Here is a 17,051-nt window from a genome sequence, read left to right on the forward strand (position 1 = left end):
TAAAGCGACAACTCAGGCCGAATAGCAGCCTGCCCTACCACCCCATAAAAATAGAGACGGAAGAGTTCGGGTTCACACGTACGACCTCCGGCAGACCCTGGACAGTAGAGCAGGACATACGAGATCGATCTACAGATCGCGAGGATGTGCCTCGAGGCACGACGACGGCTACCTATTCAGACGTGACAAACCCAACCATGCCCGGGCCGAATGCCGCAGACGGACTCCATCAGAGCTACGCCGCGATGCGGCCCGCTATAGAGGCGCCGCACACCCTCTCTGCTTCATAGACGAGGTGCTGGATCACGAATTCCCCGAGGGGTTCAAGCCTGTCAACAGTTGAATCATACGACGGCACAACCGATCCTGAAGTATGGATCAAGGATTTTATTCTCCATATCCATATGGCTTGAGGAGATGACCTCCACGCCATCAAATACCTCCCATTAAAGCTCAAAGGACCAGCTCGACACTGGTTAAATAGCCTGACTGAGAATTCCATCGGCAGCTGGGAGGACTTGGAAGAGGCTTTCCTTGATAACTTTCAAGGAACTTATGTCCGGCCACCGGATGCCGATGACTTAAGCCACATAGTTCAACAACCTGGAGAATCAGCCAGAAAATTCTGGACTAGGTTCCTAACCAAAAAGAACCAGATTGTTGACTGTCTGGATGCCGAGGCCCTAGCAGCCTTCAAACACAGCATCCGTGACGAATGGCTAGCACGCCACCTCGGCCAAGAAAATCCGAAGTCTATGGCAGCCCTTACGGCACTCATGACCCACTTTTGCGCGGGTGAGGACAGCTGGCTGGCTCCTAGCAAAAACACGGCCAGCGAGGCAGGCCCCACTGAGGCCAAGAACAGCACCGGCAAGCTCCGGCGCAATAGACACAAACGCCGAAGCAATGGCGACAACACCGATGACACCACAGTCAACGCCGGATTCAGTGGCTCCAAGACCGGCCAACGGAAGAAGCCCTACAAAAAAACAACGAAGGACCTTCCAGCCTGGAGCGCATACTAGACCGTCTGTGCCAGATTCACGGCACCCCGGATAAGCAAGCCAATCATACCAACAGGGATTGTTGGGTTTTCAAGCAGGCTGCAAGTTAAATGCCGAAAACAAAGAAAAGAAATCACAAAGTGAGGACGAGGACGAAGAGCCCCAGCAGCCGAACACTGGGGGGCAGAAGAAATTTCCCCCTCAAGTCAGAACAGTGAACATGATATACGCTACACACATCCCCAAAAGGGAGCGTAAGCGAGCACTTAGGGACGTCTATGCGGTAGAGCCAGTCGCCCCAAAATTCAACCCATGGTCGTCGTTCCCGATCACCTTCGATCATCAAGATCACCCAACTAGTATCCGCCACGGTGGTTCAGCCGCACTAGTCCTTGACCCAATTATTGACGGGTTTCACCTAACACGAGTCCTGATGGATGGTGGTAGCAGCCTCAACCTGCTCTATCAGGACATAGTGCGGAAGATGGGCATTAACCCCTCATGAATCAAACCAACAAAGACTACCTTCAAAGGAGTCATACCAGGCGTAGAAGCCCGCTGCACGGGCTCAATCATGCTGGAGGTGGACTTCAGTTCTCCGGACAACTTCCGAAGCGAAGAGTTAATCTTCGATATCGTCCCATTCCGTAGTGGCTACCACGCACTGCTCGGACGAACCATGTTTGCTAGATTCAATGTAGTGCCACACTATGCTTATCTCAAGCTCAAGATGCCCGGTCCACGCGGTGTCATAACAGTCAATGGAAATACGGAACGCTCCCTCCGAACAGAGGAGCACACCGCCACCCTAGCAGCAGAGGTACAAAGCGGCCTTCTCAAGCAGCAGCATGGTAGGGCTATCGAGCCCCTGGACGTCACTAAGAGGTTCTGGACTACACTGCAGCAGCACAACGCGGCTCGTCAAGAGCTCGATTAGCAATTCGGCCTCTGTCCCAGTCCCGATGAAGTAGTGGCATTCGCACCACGCATACATAATTACGCACTCAAAATCCCATGGACATCGACGGAGGCACAAGCTAACCCGGGATCTATAGTTCGGCTAGATCGATCCCGGACACACATACTTTCACCTTTTTCCCTTTTTGTTTCAGGTTCCTTTTCTCACGGGCTTGATCACCAGTCCCTTTGAAGGTTCGGCATACAAAGGAGGCAAGCAGCATAGGTGTGTAGAGTAACCTCTAGACGTTCTTCTTGACGGTATTTCCACTTATTACTCGGGACGCGCACGCTGCGCCCTCTTGATCCCGGCATGTCAAATAGCTCGGATGCTTTTCGCACTATTTGTACAAGATACGCCTTGATGTATCCACCCAGTTATAATGAAAATGGTGTGCGGCCCAGTTTCTGTGGTTTTCGCTTCTTACTTCATTTTATTTCGATCTGCTTATCGGCTGCATCGGTACTCCTTTGTACGTCTCATATTCGCCAGGGGCTACTTATCGCCCCACTATATGGTAGCAAAGTCCGAACACTTCTTATATATAAGTTCGGCACCCCGAATTTAGCACTATATGCATTGGCTCTGAATCATGTCTTTGGTTAATAGTTGGGTTGCCCGGCTCCTGTGCTTGCTACCCTACGTTCCGCTCTATCGGCAAGGGTAGTAAAGGGAGAACTACTGCGATTGTGCCCTGGCCTTGACCAGATGAGCACCTCAGTAGAGAAAGCCGAAAACTGACTGTCATGATACGGCGAGAGCAGGTCAGCTGTTCAAGGGTTACAAAATCGTTGGAGATTTTTTCCGCGTCATGCGAAGGATCGGCACTTCCCGATCAGATGCTAACAGCACCCTGGCTTGGACCAGGGGCTGCGCACTTGCTTAATTATAAAACTCCTATGGCTAAGTGAGGGCGTTTAAGCCGTATAGTCTGATTTCCTTGTTCGTTGCGCTAAACAACTCCTCCAAAGGACCATATAATTGGATCAAGATTGTTTAGATCCCATCCCGAACACCTCTGTACGACCTACGCAAGGGCAGAAGCCGGCGACTGGCCAACCCTCAGATTACAAACAACATGGCCGCACAGGAGGAAACAATTAAAGCATAACAAAATTACATTACAGGCTTTGTTTCCATGATACAATGCAAGGGCAACACGAATACATTTATTCAAATACAATGTCCTGCGAACATTGAGCTGCCACAAGTCGAGACCCTTCTATGACATCCGAAAAATATCTCTCGGGTGTGCGGTGCTCCTTGCCCTCTGGCGGCCCGCTGGCAACTTCAACGGTGTTCATCTTCGCCCACCACATCTTGCAACGAGCGAAGGCCATACGGGCACCTTCAATACAGGCAGAGCACTTGACGACGTCCAGCCGAGGACAGGCGTTCACCATCCGCCTCACGAGTCCGAAGTAGCTGCCAGGCATAGCTTCGGCTGGCCATAGCCGGATTATCAAATCCTTCATGGCTAGTTCAGCCACCCTATGCAGCTCCACCAGCTGTTTCAGCTGATCGGTGAAGGACACGGGAGGTTCTGGCGCCGCATATTGCGACCAGAATAGCTTTTCTGTCGAACCCCCTCCTTCGGCTCAATAGAACTCCACGGCGTCCGATACACTGCGTGGTAAATCCGCAAAAGCCCCTGGGGAACTCCGAACCCGGGTTAGTAAAAGGTACTGCTTCGCCGCATACTTGCTTTGCATCTTAAAAGCCTTACCCGCCGTGATCTTCTTGGCCTCCTGGATCTCCTGGAGGGTGGCCTGGGCCTCATTCCGTGATGTCTCCGCGCTCTGACGAGCCTTGGTGAGTTCGGCCCCATGAGACGACGCATCATGCTCCAAGGTCTCACATTTTTTCACCGCATCTTGGAGCTCCTGCTGGATTTCTTTGACCCGGGCCTTGAGCTTCTTACGGGCAGCTTGCTGCTGGACAACCTTCTCCTCGGCCTCGCCCAGGGCCTTCCTCAGGGCCTCGACCTCGTTCGTGGCTCCTGCACATATTACGACACTGCAGTCAATATACAGCGCCTACGCTTTCCGAACACACAGCAAGTCGTGACTCACCTTGCTTCTCCTGGAGCCGAACCTTAACCTCGCCGAGCTCGTTCTCGGTCCGCTCCAGCCTCTGCCTCAATTCAGAGACTTCGGCAGTATGCGAGGTTGCGTCCAACAGCGATGCCTGCTTATGCATACATATTACGTTAGTCTACTGCAACAGAAGATCGATCCTCTGTCCGGTTCTCCTCGCCGAACACCGGACAGTGTCTCAGGGGCTACTGACTACATGGGGTTTTTCTCTTTCTATGTCACTTACCTCGAAACCTGTCAACAGGTTGCTGCAGGCTTCGTTCAGTCCACTCTTGGCGGACTGAACCTTCTCGATCACCGCGCCCATAAGAACACGGTGCTCGTCCATAACGGAGGCACCTCGTAGCGCCTCCATCATGATGTCCGGCGCCCCCGGATGGACGGGGCCACCGGCGGAAGCGGCGCACCCGCTCCTTCAAAGGGGGCTGCTCGCCGACTCCGGAGCCATATGGGTCTTCGGAATCGTATTCGGCTGAGGGCCGAACTGGATACGGCCCTCTTCGCCAGTCTCCATGGGGATTGGCTCCCCCATGTGTCCGGCAGTGGAGGTCTCGCCTTGTGGCGCCTCCCTGATAGCGTCCTGGGCTCCTCCCTTCGGAGCGGTCCTCCGGGACAACACTTTGGTGTCATCCCTGGCCCCGGGGGAGTAAGCAGGCGGTGGCGACATGCTCGCCATCTCCGACGGAGCCAACGAACCTCCAAATGAGGATTGTTGGATAAGGTCACGGGCCGGACTGCAATAGTGTAGTTAACTATGTTAAAATAATAAAGAGAAAGGGCTGGATGTGCGCATGAATGAGTCATGTCACTTATGATGCGGCCTGGGGCTTAGTGCGGGGGCGTCGTTCCAGACTACTGTCAACGTCCCACGCGGTATTGACCGCTGGGGCGCCCTTCCCCTTTTTGGACGCTTCCGCCTCCAGATGCGCCAAAGCCGCCCTCTTCTTCTTCTCCTCCTCGGAGGGAGGGTTGTTTTCCTCCTCCTCATCCTCTTCCTCGTCGTTGTCCTCCGAGACAGAGGAATGGGCTTCGTCGTCTTCGGACGTCACGTCCGAGGTGCCCTTGCGACGGGGACCACTCTTGGCCCCCTTGGCCTTCTTCTTGGCCTTCTTATCCGGCGCCTTATACGGCGCCGGCACCAGCATCTTCGCTAGATGCGGGATGAGTGGTTCTTCAGGCAGCGGAGCCGGACACTGGATCCGCTTTGCCCTCTCCATCCAGTCCTGAAAAAGCAATGATAAAAGCTCACACATCATCCTCGAAACAATTAAGTTGGGGTACATAAAAAATAACATACCTCGCTGGCGGGGTGTTTACAATCATGACCACGGTCTGAATCCGTGGCTGGTGGCTTCTCCTTGCCCTTAAAAAGCAACTTCCATGCAGCTTCGTGAGTAGTCTCGAAGAGCCTTACCAAAGTCTGGTGCTTCTTCGAATTGAACTCCCACAGAGGGCGGCTTCAGCGCTGGCACGGAAGAATCCGGCGAACTAGCATCACCTGGATTACATCGACGAGCTTGACATTCTTTGTCACCATGCTTTGAACGCGCGTCTGCAGCGCTATCAGCTCGTCAGGTGAACACCAGTCCGGACTCTTCTCGACCCAAGAGGTGAGTCGCATGGGAGCGCCGGAGCGGAATTTGGCAGCTGCGGCCCAGGTGGTGCCGCGAGGTTCAGTGATATAGAACCATTGCTTCTGCCACTCCTTTACTGTGTCCACAAAAGTGCCCTTGGGCCAGGAGACGTTGGACAGCTTACTCACCATGGCTCCTCCACCCTCTGCGTGCTGGCCATCCACCACCTTCGGCTTCACGTTGAAGACTTTGAGCCACAGCCCGAAGTGGGGTTGGATGCGGAGGAAGGCCTCACACACGATGATAAACGCCGAGATGTTGAGGAAGGAATTCGGGGACAGATCATGGAAATCTATCCCGTAATAATACATCAGCCCGCGGACGAAAGGGTGGAGTGGAAACCCTAGCCCGCGGAAGAAATGAGGGATGAATACTATCCTCTCGGTGGGCTCCGGCGTGGGGACGAATTGTCCCTCGGCCGGCAGACGGTGGGCGATCTCCTTCGCCAAATATCTGGCCGCCCGAAGCTCAGTAATGTCCTCCTCCTTGACGGAGGAGACCGTCCACTTGCCCTGACCACCGGATCCGGACATGGTTGCTTGAGTGGAAAGGAGATGAGAACTTGGGCGCTGGAGCTCGAGATTGGAAAGGCGGAGACAGAGAGAGAGCGTGAGAAGAGGAAGGGGGAATCCTTATCCCCTTATAAAGGCAGCAAATATTCAACGCCTCCTCACTCGCCTTAAGATTCGCCTATTCCCAACGGCTGTATAAACGGCACGGTTGGGTTACCCATGCCCGCATTGATGAGAATCTTGCGATAAGGGGACACGATCTCTGCTTTGACAAGACGTGCCAATGGCAACTGCGTCTCGGGATGTGGGGGCGTCGAACATAAAAGCGGTCTGGAAATTTGACCGGTCGGACGTATGTCGTGCTGCAAAAAGTTGTCAGCGGATGGAACTCGTGTAAATATATATATATTCTCTCTGCGGTTGTGTGTGCTATGCGTTACAGGTCCGGATACAGTCATCGCATCCAAAGACTATCGTGGAGTTCGGAAAAGGGGAACCCGCCTTGCAATGCCGAAGACAATCTGCGCGCCGGACTCCTCGTCATTGAAGAGAGGTTCAGGGGCTACTGAGGGAGTCCTGGACTAAGGGGTCCTCGGGCGTCCGACCTGTTATTCATTGGGCCGGACTGATGGGCTGTGAAGATATGAAGGCCGAAGACTATACCTGTGTCCGGATTGGACTTTCCTTGGCGTGGAAGGCAAGCTAGGCGACCAACTACGAATATTCCTTCTTATGTAACCGACTCCATGTAAACCTAGATCTCTCCGGTGTCTATATAAACCGGAGAGCGTAGTCCGGATAGGCGGAGACTCATTACCATATTCACATAGGCTAGACTTCTAGGGTTTAGCCATTACGATCTCGTGGTAGATCAACTCTTGTAACACTCATATTCATCAAGATCAATCAAGCAGGAAGTAGGGTATTACCTCCATAGAGAGGGCCCGGACCTGGGTAAACATCGTGTCCCCCGTCTCCTGTTACCATCGATCCTAGACGCATAGTTCGGGACCCCCTACCCGTGATCCGCCGGTTTTGACACCGACACCCCCCCTCTTGGCCGCCTCTTCTCTCTTCCACTAAAGCCCATGTAGGCCCATTAAGCCCCTGGGGGGTTCCGGTAACCCCCCGGTACTCCGGTATATGCCCGAACTCATCCAAAACCATTCCGGTGTCCAAACATAACCTTCCAATATATCAATCTTCATGTCTCGACCATTTCGAGACTCCTCTTCATGTCCGTGATCACATCTGGGACTCCGAACTACCTTCGGTACATCAAAACAAATAAACTCATAATACCGATCGTCATCGAACGTTAAGCGTGCGGACCCTACGGGTTCGAGAACTATGTAGACATGACCGAGACTCATCTCCGGTAAATAACCAATAGTGGAACCTAGATGCTCATATTGGTTCCTACATATTCTACGAAGATCTTTATCGGTCAAACCGCATAACAACATACGTTGTTCCCTTTGTCATCGGTATGTTACTTGCCCTAGATTCGATCGCCGGTATCATCATACCTAGTTCAATCTCGTTACCGGCAAGTCTCTTTACTCGTTCGGTAATGCATCGTCCCGCAACTAACTCATTAGTCACATTGCTTGCAAGGCTTATAGTGATGTGCATTACCGAGAGGGCCCAGAGATACCTCTCTGACAATCGGAGTGACAAATCCTAATCTCGATCTATGCCAACTCAACAAACACCATCGGAGACACCTATAGAGCATCTTTATAATCACCTAGTTACGTTGTGACGTTTGATAGCACACTAAGTGTTCCTCCGGTATTCGGGACTTGCATAATCTCATAGTCATAGGAACATGTATAAGTTATGAAGAAAGCAATAGCAATAAACTAAACGATCATAGTGCTATGCTAATGGATGGGTCAAGTCAATCACATCATTCTCTAATGATGTGATCCCGTTCATCAAATGACAACTCATGTCTATGGCTAGGAAACTGAACCATCTTTGATTAATGAGCTAGTCAAGTAGAGGCATACTAGTGACACTCTGTTTGTCTATGTATTCACACATGTACTAAGTTTCCGGTTAATACAATTATAGCATGAATAATAAACATTTATCATGATATAAGGAAATATAAATAAAAACTTTATTATTGCCTCTAGGGCATATTTCCTTCAATCATATGGTGTTATTTCGGTACGAACTCTTGGTTAGATCGATCGAAAAGAATAGCTTGGTGTTATTTTAGTACGAACTCTAGGATAGATTGATCAGAAACAATAGCTTTGAGGTGGTTTCATACCCTACAAACAATTTCTTCTTATGTTCTCCACTAGATAAGAACGTTGGAGTGATTCTTTATCACACGTTGAGGGATGGTTATATGATACAATTAGATTAGCATTGTTGAGAGATTGCACTAGCGAAAGTACGAACCCTGGGCCTTGTTTTCAAGCATTGCAATACCATCTGTGCTCACTTTTGTTACTTGCTACCTTGTTGTTTTTTATTGTTACTATTACAAAATTCAATGTCTACTATCCATATTACACTTGTATCACCATCTCTTGGCCGAACTAGTTTACCTATACAATTTACCATTGTATTTGGTGTGTTGGGGATACAAGAGACTTTTTATTATTTGGTTGCAGGGTTATTTGAGAGAGACCAACTTCATCCTACACCTCCCACGAATTGATAAACCTTAGGTCATCCACTTGAGGGAAATTTGCTACTGTACTACAAAACTCTACGCTTGGAGGCCCAACACGAATCTACAAGAACAAGTTGTGTAGTAGACATCAGTGACGTCAGGGCAGGCTGGTGGTAGTTTGTGAAGTTGAAGGAGTGGTCCATCTCAAAATCAAGTCCCTTGACTTGAGGTCTATGTCCTCTGAATTGCAGGTTGCTGGTGTAGACAAGTTAGTTCCAATGAGGCAGCGTATGCGACTTGTTGCGGTGGTGGAATGCACAAACATCGGTCGTCGTAGCGGTCGATGACGAGCTCTAGCGACCCGAATAAGGTGGTGCGAGAGTTGGGGGCAGATTGACGTCGACCCAAACCCCCTGTCCACAGTGAAGGTGAAGGAGCCGAAAGTGAGGCTCTCTCCCAGCGGGAGGCCTCCAGAAGCGATGGGAGATCCGATCTGGACTCGATCTTCAGCCAGCGCAGCCCCTGCCTGGCGCGCCAACTAACGGTACGTAGAACCATTAGTACCCTTGGTACGGTTGTGAACATGGTTGAAAGTGCCAAAAGGAGTTCACACAAGGTGGTTACCCAGGTTCGGGCTCTCTGGGAATGGTAATACCCTACGTCCTGCTTCTCATCTATATTCATGATGGAGTTCCTCGTATGAGGATTCACAATGGAGATGGTGTTTACGACCTAGAGTATAGACTACGGGTGTAGATGGTAAAGACTATCCCTAGCCTCGCAGTATATAGGCGACATGGGCTAGGGTTTACATGGGGGTTCCCTGATTTTGCGCCGCCGTCAACTTGGCTTGCTCACCAAGATGATTCCCGAGCCCTATCTGGGCCTCCGGGCTCCCTCCTGTCATCGGGCTCCATTTGGGTCGTATGTGCCCCGTGGCAGGCATGTTGTTAGGCTCCCCTCCGAAAAGCCACCCCCAATGTATTGCATCGTCACCAAGAGTGTGTGATAGGTGTGTCTTCATAGCAGGATTCTGCACTAGTGGATACACATCAAGATAACTTTTTTGCAGAAGACATCCTATCTAGACAATAAACTAAATATCTATGCATGAGAATTATCTGACTAAGATACACGTCATTGAAGTCATGTTGTATGCATTAATTGTGTTTCTAGATATAACTTGAGATATGGTGCATTAACCTACATGATAGACTTCATGGCCTGCGGATGCAGCTTCCTAGAAGATTCGATGCCCCCATCCCAACAATCGCCTTGAGAACAAGTCACCGCTCTTGCAATGTAATTTTGGCACCCCAAGAGAGAAAACCAACCACGAACCTCCACGTGTGTGCCCTATTGGAGAAAAAAATGATGTCCTCTAAGTAAAATTCTGATGTGACATCCTATTTAATGAGAAAACAGTGAGTTATTGTACTAGTTTTAGAGATTGCTCTATTGACATCAAATGCAAGTTGTTTCATAATTTATCTTAAAAGCACATTAAACAGGATGTCTATTGGATACAATAGTATGATACAATGCATGAGATGGGCACCTAGCCTCCGTGGCCGCAACTTTCGAAGACTAATCATCGTGGGGAGTAACTTAGATTAGTAACACTACGTTATTATTTTTATAGTGGGGAGTAACATATGTATGGTGTCATGCAACACTTCATTTATTAGGTTGTAGACTCACCTTGTCTTGGTATGTGTGAGTATGAGTAACATACTATGTTACCACATACTTTTTTTTTCCTCATTGCTTACTTGCCACATCATCTATGTTGCCTAGATATGTGTGATGTTACCACTTATATTACTCTCCCTACGGGTAGTCTGAAAGGTGTCGAGCGAGTTACCATACCATAGATATGGCCCTTATTACCCTTCAAAAAGCCATTTTTTTATGGGTACTATATTTTATATTTTGTTCCGGAAGACAATTAATGTGAGTTCTCAGACTAATACTATAGACGTCACTGAACACATCCTATCTTTTTCTGCGGGGAAAGACATATCCTATATCTAGAGAAACAATTAATCGTGCATGCATTAATCGAGAGCTATCTCCCTAAAGACGCACGCCATTAGAATTGTATAGCATGCATTGATTGTGTTTCTATCTAGGAACACAATTAATGGTACCCTCATATACAAAGATACATGCATTATCCCACGAGATAGGCACGTGAGGCCCCTTGCCGCAGCCTCCTCCCTCCAAGCTATAAAATCCGCCCGAGCAATCCCCTCGAGAAGAACAAGTCCATCCGGGGCGCACCGCAGAGAGCGAGAGCAAATCACCAGCCTCCACGCCGCCTCTGCGCTGCGCGAGCAGCGCACCACCACCGGCGTTCCCTCGTTGCTAAGGCTGCGCGGGCCCTCGGCCCATTAGGGCTCCCGGGCTTTAAAAGGGTACGGGCGGAATAAAACCGAAGTGGCAGGGGTTTGGACTGGGGCAGGCAATTTCCGTTCAGTTTCCGGGGTTTTCCTCTGCTCCGCCGTCTCCGCCACCGCCGGCCGCCGCGACCTCGATTCCCCCCGGCTCCGGCGCGCGCAGGGGGCGATCTGAGGCGCACCTTCCCGTCAGGCGGGGGAGGGATTCACTTCCGCCCCGACCTCCACGGATCCTCCCCCGACTGGTCCCCCCATGGTCGTCTCCCCGGACGCCCGCCGATCCGCGGCCGGGGCGCGCCGCTGAGGCAATCGGGACCGATCCGCGCGGGCCTGCAATGCCCTCAGTGACGCCCGGCTCCAGAAACCCCTCCCCTGATCATCGGCCCGCCGACTCCCCTTCCTCCTTCCATGGGTGATCACCGCGAATTCCCCGCCTTGGCGCCGGGCCACTGCCTGCCCAAGACGTCGTCGATGAGCGTGACGGACTCGGTCACTGCCGTCCACGACTTCCGGGTCACGGGCTACTCGCTGCTCGACGGCATGGGCGTCGGCCGCTTCGTCAGCTCCAGCACCTTCACCGTCGGCGGCCTCGACTGGGCCGTCAGGTTCTACCCGGACGGCTCCACCGCCAACTGCCTCGGCAACGCCTCCGCCTTCCTCTACTACTGCAGCCGCGACAAGGACGTCAGGGCCAGGTTCACCCTCAACCTCATGGAGAACGACGGCCGCCTGTCCCAGGTAACCAACTCCTACATGAAGCACACATTCTCTCCGGCGAGTGACAATTGGGGCTTCATCAAGTTCATCGAGAAGTCCAAGATCCAGGGCTCGCCGTTCCTCGAGAACGACTGCCTCACCATCAGGTGCCTGCTCACCGTCACCAAAGAGTCCCGCACCCAAGACGTCGAGACCAATTCGATCGTGGTTCCGCCGTCGAATCTGCACCAGGATTTCGGGAACATGCTGCATGATGGAGAAGGCGCGGATGTCACGTTTACCGTGTGCGGCCAGTTGTTCCATGCTCACAGGTGTGTTTTGGCATTCCGCTCCCCTGTCTTCAGAGCAGAGCTCTTTGGCCCGCTGAGAGAAAATGCCACAGAGTGCATCAAGATAGATGACATGGAGCCTATGATATTCGAGGCGCTTCTTCACTTCATCTACACAGACACCCTGCCTGATAACTGCAAAGATGGAAAGGCTGCGGCTATGCAGCACATGCTCGTTGCCGCGGATCGGTACGGCGTCGACAGGCTAAGGCTGCTGTGTGAAAGGAAGTTGAGCGATGCAATTGATGTGGAAACAGTATCAACCACCCTGGCTTTAGCAGAGCAACACCACTGCTCGCAGCTGCGAGGAGCCTGCATCAGATTCATGGCCTCGCCGGACATGCTTGGCCCTGTCATGTTAACCGACGGATTCAAGCATCTGGTAGCTAGCTGCCCGCTGATTTTGAAGGAGGTATTGGACGAGGTGTCCCGCATTTGGCGCGACAAGTCTTCTTAGAAGTAGAATAAGATGACACCTTATCATGGACTGATAGGCGGTACTGTTTTACTCTGGTTCAGAAATCTTACATCTGTATGTCGCAGTTATATCTCTTCTGTGTAAGCCTTTAAAATTTGCATTTTTGTATATACACATTACATGACAGAATGACCCAATGGCAACCTGTAGTGCTAAGTGTTAATGACAAATCTGTAGGTTTGGGCATCCTTCTCCTTATTATTTTTCTACAAATCTTGGAACTGCAATTTATTTGTATGCTTTCCTGAATCTTGATTACGTACATATACTAATCTCTGGTATGAAGCAACAAATCAACACCCTGGCTGATCTAACGAAACAAGGAAACTGTAAACCACATTCTTTAGCCTATACTAACCATGCCTCAGCCCTGAAACATCTTTGCCCGTTTTCAGAAGCAGTTAGACTGAATGTAGTTCTCCTGAAAGTTCTGGTACAGGAGTTTTGCCCATTGTCAGGAGCATCACTGGGCTTCTCTTGCAGGAATTGTGCAAGGCAGCATGACTGAAAATGTTGACCCTTCATTCTCCTTACTAAGCACAGTGAGAGTACCGCCCATCAAGTCCACCTGAATCATTGTGAAAATCAAATAACTGTTACACTTTTTTACACATACAAAGGCAAAAATACCTTAATATCTTAATGTTATCTTGAGGCCCAAGGATTCAAACTGGAACAAATACATACCAACTGCTTGCAGACAGCAAGGCCAAGCCCTGTCCCGCCATATTTTGTTGTATGGTCATCATTGGCATCCATATACCTCTTGAACGGAAACGGTAATGACTTCTCTGCAGATGATCATAAGCCGAAAGAACCAGCAAAAATGAATCAGAAACATATTCCAGAAACTATAAATATTTGCCTGTCAAATGAAACATGCAAACTATGATCATGCAGATGTATATCAAAAGTATCAGAAAAAACCTGGTATCCCCATTCCAGTGTCATAAACATCGAAGCCGAGCCAAACAGTTTCCTCCGTACAATTTTCATTTGATGGAATGCCACTCTGATGAGCATCTTCACGGTTTGAGCAACGCGAGGCATCTTTTCACTATGGCTTGGCCAGGCAGCATAATATTCTGTTGCAGTGTTAACTGGGCTTGCAGAATGAGGTCTTGTATGTTCTATTTTGCATTCCAGTTGCTGCTTATCTACAATATTAAAGTTTATCCCAACCTTCCCTTCATGTGTAAACTTCACTGCATTGCTGAAACTGTTTTAAATGTTAAATATCATCAAACACATGTTTCGTACTATATCTATCCAAGCATATCTGTTCATTATCTTTATTAAACCTCTTATAAGAAGGCCAGTATGCCTTAGGAACAAATGAAACGGAAGCTCACCTGATCAAGTTTGTCAGAATTTCCTGAATCTTTTGCGCATCAGCTATGACCTATACAGACATTGAAAAACTTAGGTAACTATATCATTTGTAAGTCAGCTGAATCCCTGGACTGCCAAAAATCTCTCCTAACAACTTATATAATTTCTTAAGGAAATTGGATTCAAGTTGCAAATACATTATATAGACCTGATCAATACAAACAAAAAGCATGCAACACAATATGGATAATTGTCAGTACCTCTGATGGAACATCATCATCTATGCACCCTTCAAGGGTCAATTCCTTCTTCATAAATGACGATGCATTTTGGAGTACATGTTTAACTACTTCCCTTGGTCTAAATATTGCAGGCTGTAGTTTCATAATTCCTAAAATAATGAAGGTAGCAAAAAAATCTACTTCAGATATCAAGAATGTTTGACACATATTACTAATAATGCACTAACAATTAGAGAAACAAGTACTAATGCATGACCGACTTTTGACATATTTTTTTAACGAATCTTAAAACTCATCTCCACTTGGAAAACCTCATTCTTGACTTATTTGCTACACACAACTATTAGATATAATGGCCTATACCATATTAAAATTAGTCAACATTATTACTAATCATCAACCAGTGTTGCATTAAAAGAACTGAATCAGTACTAATTATCAACCACTTGTCAAGTTAGTTATGCACTAGGCCAGTCGCAGGTGTCTAGAAAATCCAACAATGTAACTAATCGACGGAACAATGATTTCACTTAAATATCGTATGGTTTAAATACCTGACTCTACTTTGGAGAGACCAAGGATGTCATTGATCGACTGTAACACAGCATTTCCAGAGGATAACATAGCCTCAAGCAACTGATGTTGTTCTTGATCCAGTTTGGTAGTTGCGAGAATTTTGGCAATGCTAAGGACTCCTGAAAGGGGAGATCTGATCTCATGTGACATTGTGGCTAGCATTTGTTGTGCCTGTGTTGTTTCTTCTGCATTTTTTTTAGATAAGTGGAAGTACTCAGTATACCATTCTGAACCAAAATGCAATAAATCAATACTAGAGTAAAATGTACACCATGCAAACCTGTAATATTAAGTGATTTGCTATGCTCTGTTTCCTTGGCTTTTTGAACAGCTTCTCTCACCCTTATATCTGTCATTTTCTCTCTTGTTTTGACCTAAAGCGCATCGAAGTAGATGCAGTTTGGAAGCGTAGAATAAGATGTAATTTCAATGCAGAACAACATGCAGATGCAGTATATGAAATACGATAAGTTGGGGCATTAATTTCAAATGAAAATGATATCATGGCTCATGTGGAGAATACTCTCAAACTCAAATAATAGTTTATAATATCACTGCACAATGGTTTTCACGCGCACTACCAAAGCTGAAATCATGGAGAACTAACAAGGATAACGATGTTTTTTTTATTCATGAGAGTGACAAGGATGCCGACACTATTTTAACTAAAGAAAAAAGGTGTAGAATTATGCACCAGGACCAGGAGAGACAAAGAAGCACAAAATCAATCTCAGAATAAAAATGGGACCGTAATAATGTCTTATCATTCGCTAGATTTTGGAGGTACGAGATTATTAAATTTAACAAATTACCTGATCTGTGATGTCCATTGCAACATAATTCACACCAATTGTTTCCCCGGACTTGGTGAAGACCGGTTCAATGTATACCACGAAAGTCTTTGGTCCAAACAATGGAGTATCAAATACAAACTCTCTCTTAGTAGGTATACCCTTGGCCATAACCTCTCTCTTGACCTTATTCATCTCGTCTATACCCTCTTCTGACAATATCTCATGATCTGTTTTACCAATAACATCCTGAAAACAAATTGTGATCCAGCCAAAAATCACAACTTGAAGTTTAAGATTAGAGAGCAGTGCACAATGGGGAGCGGAAAAATCAGTGGCAAAAGCATTCACCTCATCTGCAAGTGTCGGAAAGTGATTAAATATGTAGCGGTATCGCAACTCAGCATCCTGAAAAGGAGAAGAAATTGTTAAATATCATCAAATTTCATGTACCAGCCCCCTTATTTGGCTTCGCTGATTCTCTGGAATGCAACCTAAATGTACAATATAGGGTAAACGGTGTGAAAAAGCATATAAAGCACTAAAGCAGACCTGATGAGCAATTACAATGGGAGCACTTTGTAGAATCAGGTGCAAGAAATAATCTGCCCGTTTTAACATCGCAGAGAATTCCTCGGTCGGTGTTTCTGGCTGAAATTTCTTCATATACTCCTCCAGCTTCTCCTCCAAGGAACGCTCCCTTTGCAGGTCTGCCTCGTGCGCTTTCTCCGACCGCAGCGCTCGCCGTTTCCAGTAGGAAACAGTGTCATACTCTGCATCATCTTCAAGCTCCTGGTCATGAGAAAGGTCACTACTCTCTTGGCTCGAACACTTCAGGGCATTGTGACGTTCGCCCTCCTCTAGCATTTGCTGCTTCTTTTGCTCAATCTCTTTTCGCTGCTGGGAAAGACGACCGAGCTCTTCATTCAGGAGCCGGGCAGTGTTGGCCCTCTTGTATTCCCATTGCTTCACAAAGGACTGCATTTGAAAAGTGCCTTTCTCAGTGTTTGCTATTTCCAATAGCCGGTTGAGATCCACACGACCGGGTTGCTCCCTGAATTCAACATCCTTGAGCGCATCTTCGTGGTCCTTCCCAGGATTCTCCATTTTGTACTGTCGTTACCTGGCAAGATTGTGATATAAGCATTACTCAAACGATGCCAGCGATTGTTGCACGCGGCAGTAATTAATTACTGAGGAATGCAGCTGATGAACACAATTTACTGCCAATGTTCCTGGGCTACTGAAGAAGGTGCCGTCACTTTCTTCTCAAGACACTACTGGATAGAGCATATACATACTATTAGTAGTTGTTGTTGTATAAACAGTAAAAACAAACACAAAAGTA

General features: G+C 48.3%; 1 protein-coding gene and 1 pseudogene across 1 annotated transcript; one reads left to right on the top strand and one right to left on the bottom strand.

Moving 5' to 3' along the window:
* Nucleotides 1–11,117: 11,117 nt before the first annotated feature.
* Nucleotides 11,118–12,948, top strand: LOC123054656 (BTB/POZ and MATH domain-containing protein 2). Its single transcript, XM_044478463.1, has one exon. The coding sequence runs from the start codon at nucleotides 11,647–11,649 to the stop codon at nucleotides 12,739–12,741; it is 1,095 nt and encodes a 364-aa protein (XP_044334398.1). The 5' UTR covers nucleotides 11,118–11,646; the 3' UTR covers nucleotides 12,742–12,948.
* A 94-nt stretch (nucleotides 12,949–13,042) lies between these two features.
* LOC123054655 (probable histidine kinase 1) lies at nucleotides 13,043–16,836 on the bottom strand (annotated as a pseudogene).
* Nucleotides 16,837–17,051: the final 215 nt, after the last annotated feature.

The sequence above is a fragment of the Triticum aestivum genome, chromosome 2D (genome assembly GCF_018294505.1).
Source record: "Triticum aestivum cultivar Chinese Spring chromosome 2D, IWGSC CS RefSeq v2.1, whole genome shotgun sequence".
Taxonomy (NCBI): Eukaryota; Viridiplantae; Streptophyta; class Magnoliopsida; order Poales; family Poaceae; genus Triticum; species Triticum aestivum.

Excerpts from the sequence above, each read along its gene's own strand:
- LOC123054656 (XM_044478463.1), top strand. The coding sequence starts at position 11,647 with ATGGGTGATCACCGCGAATTCCCCGCCTTGGCGCCGGGCCACTGCCTG.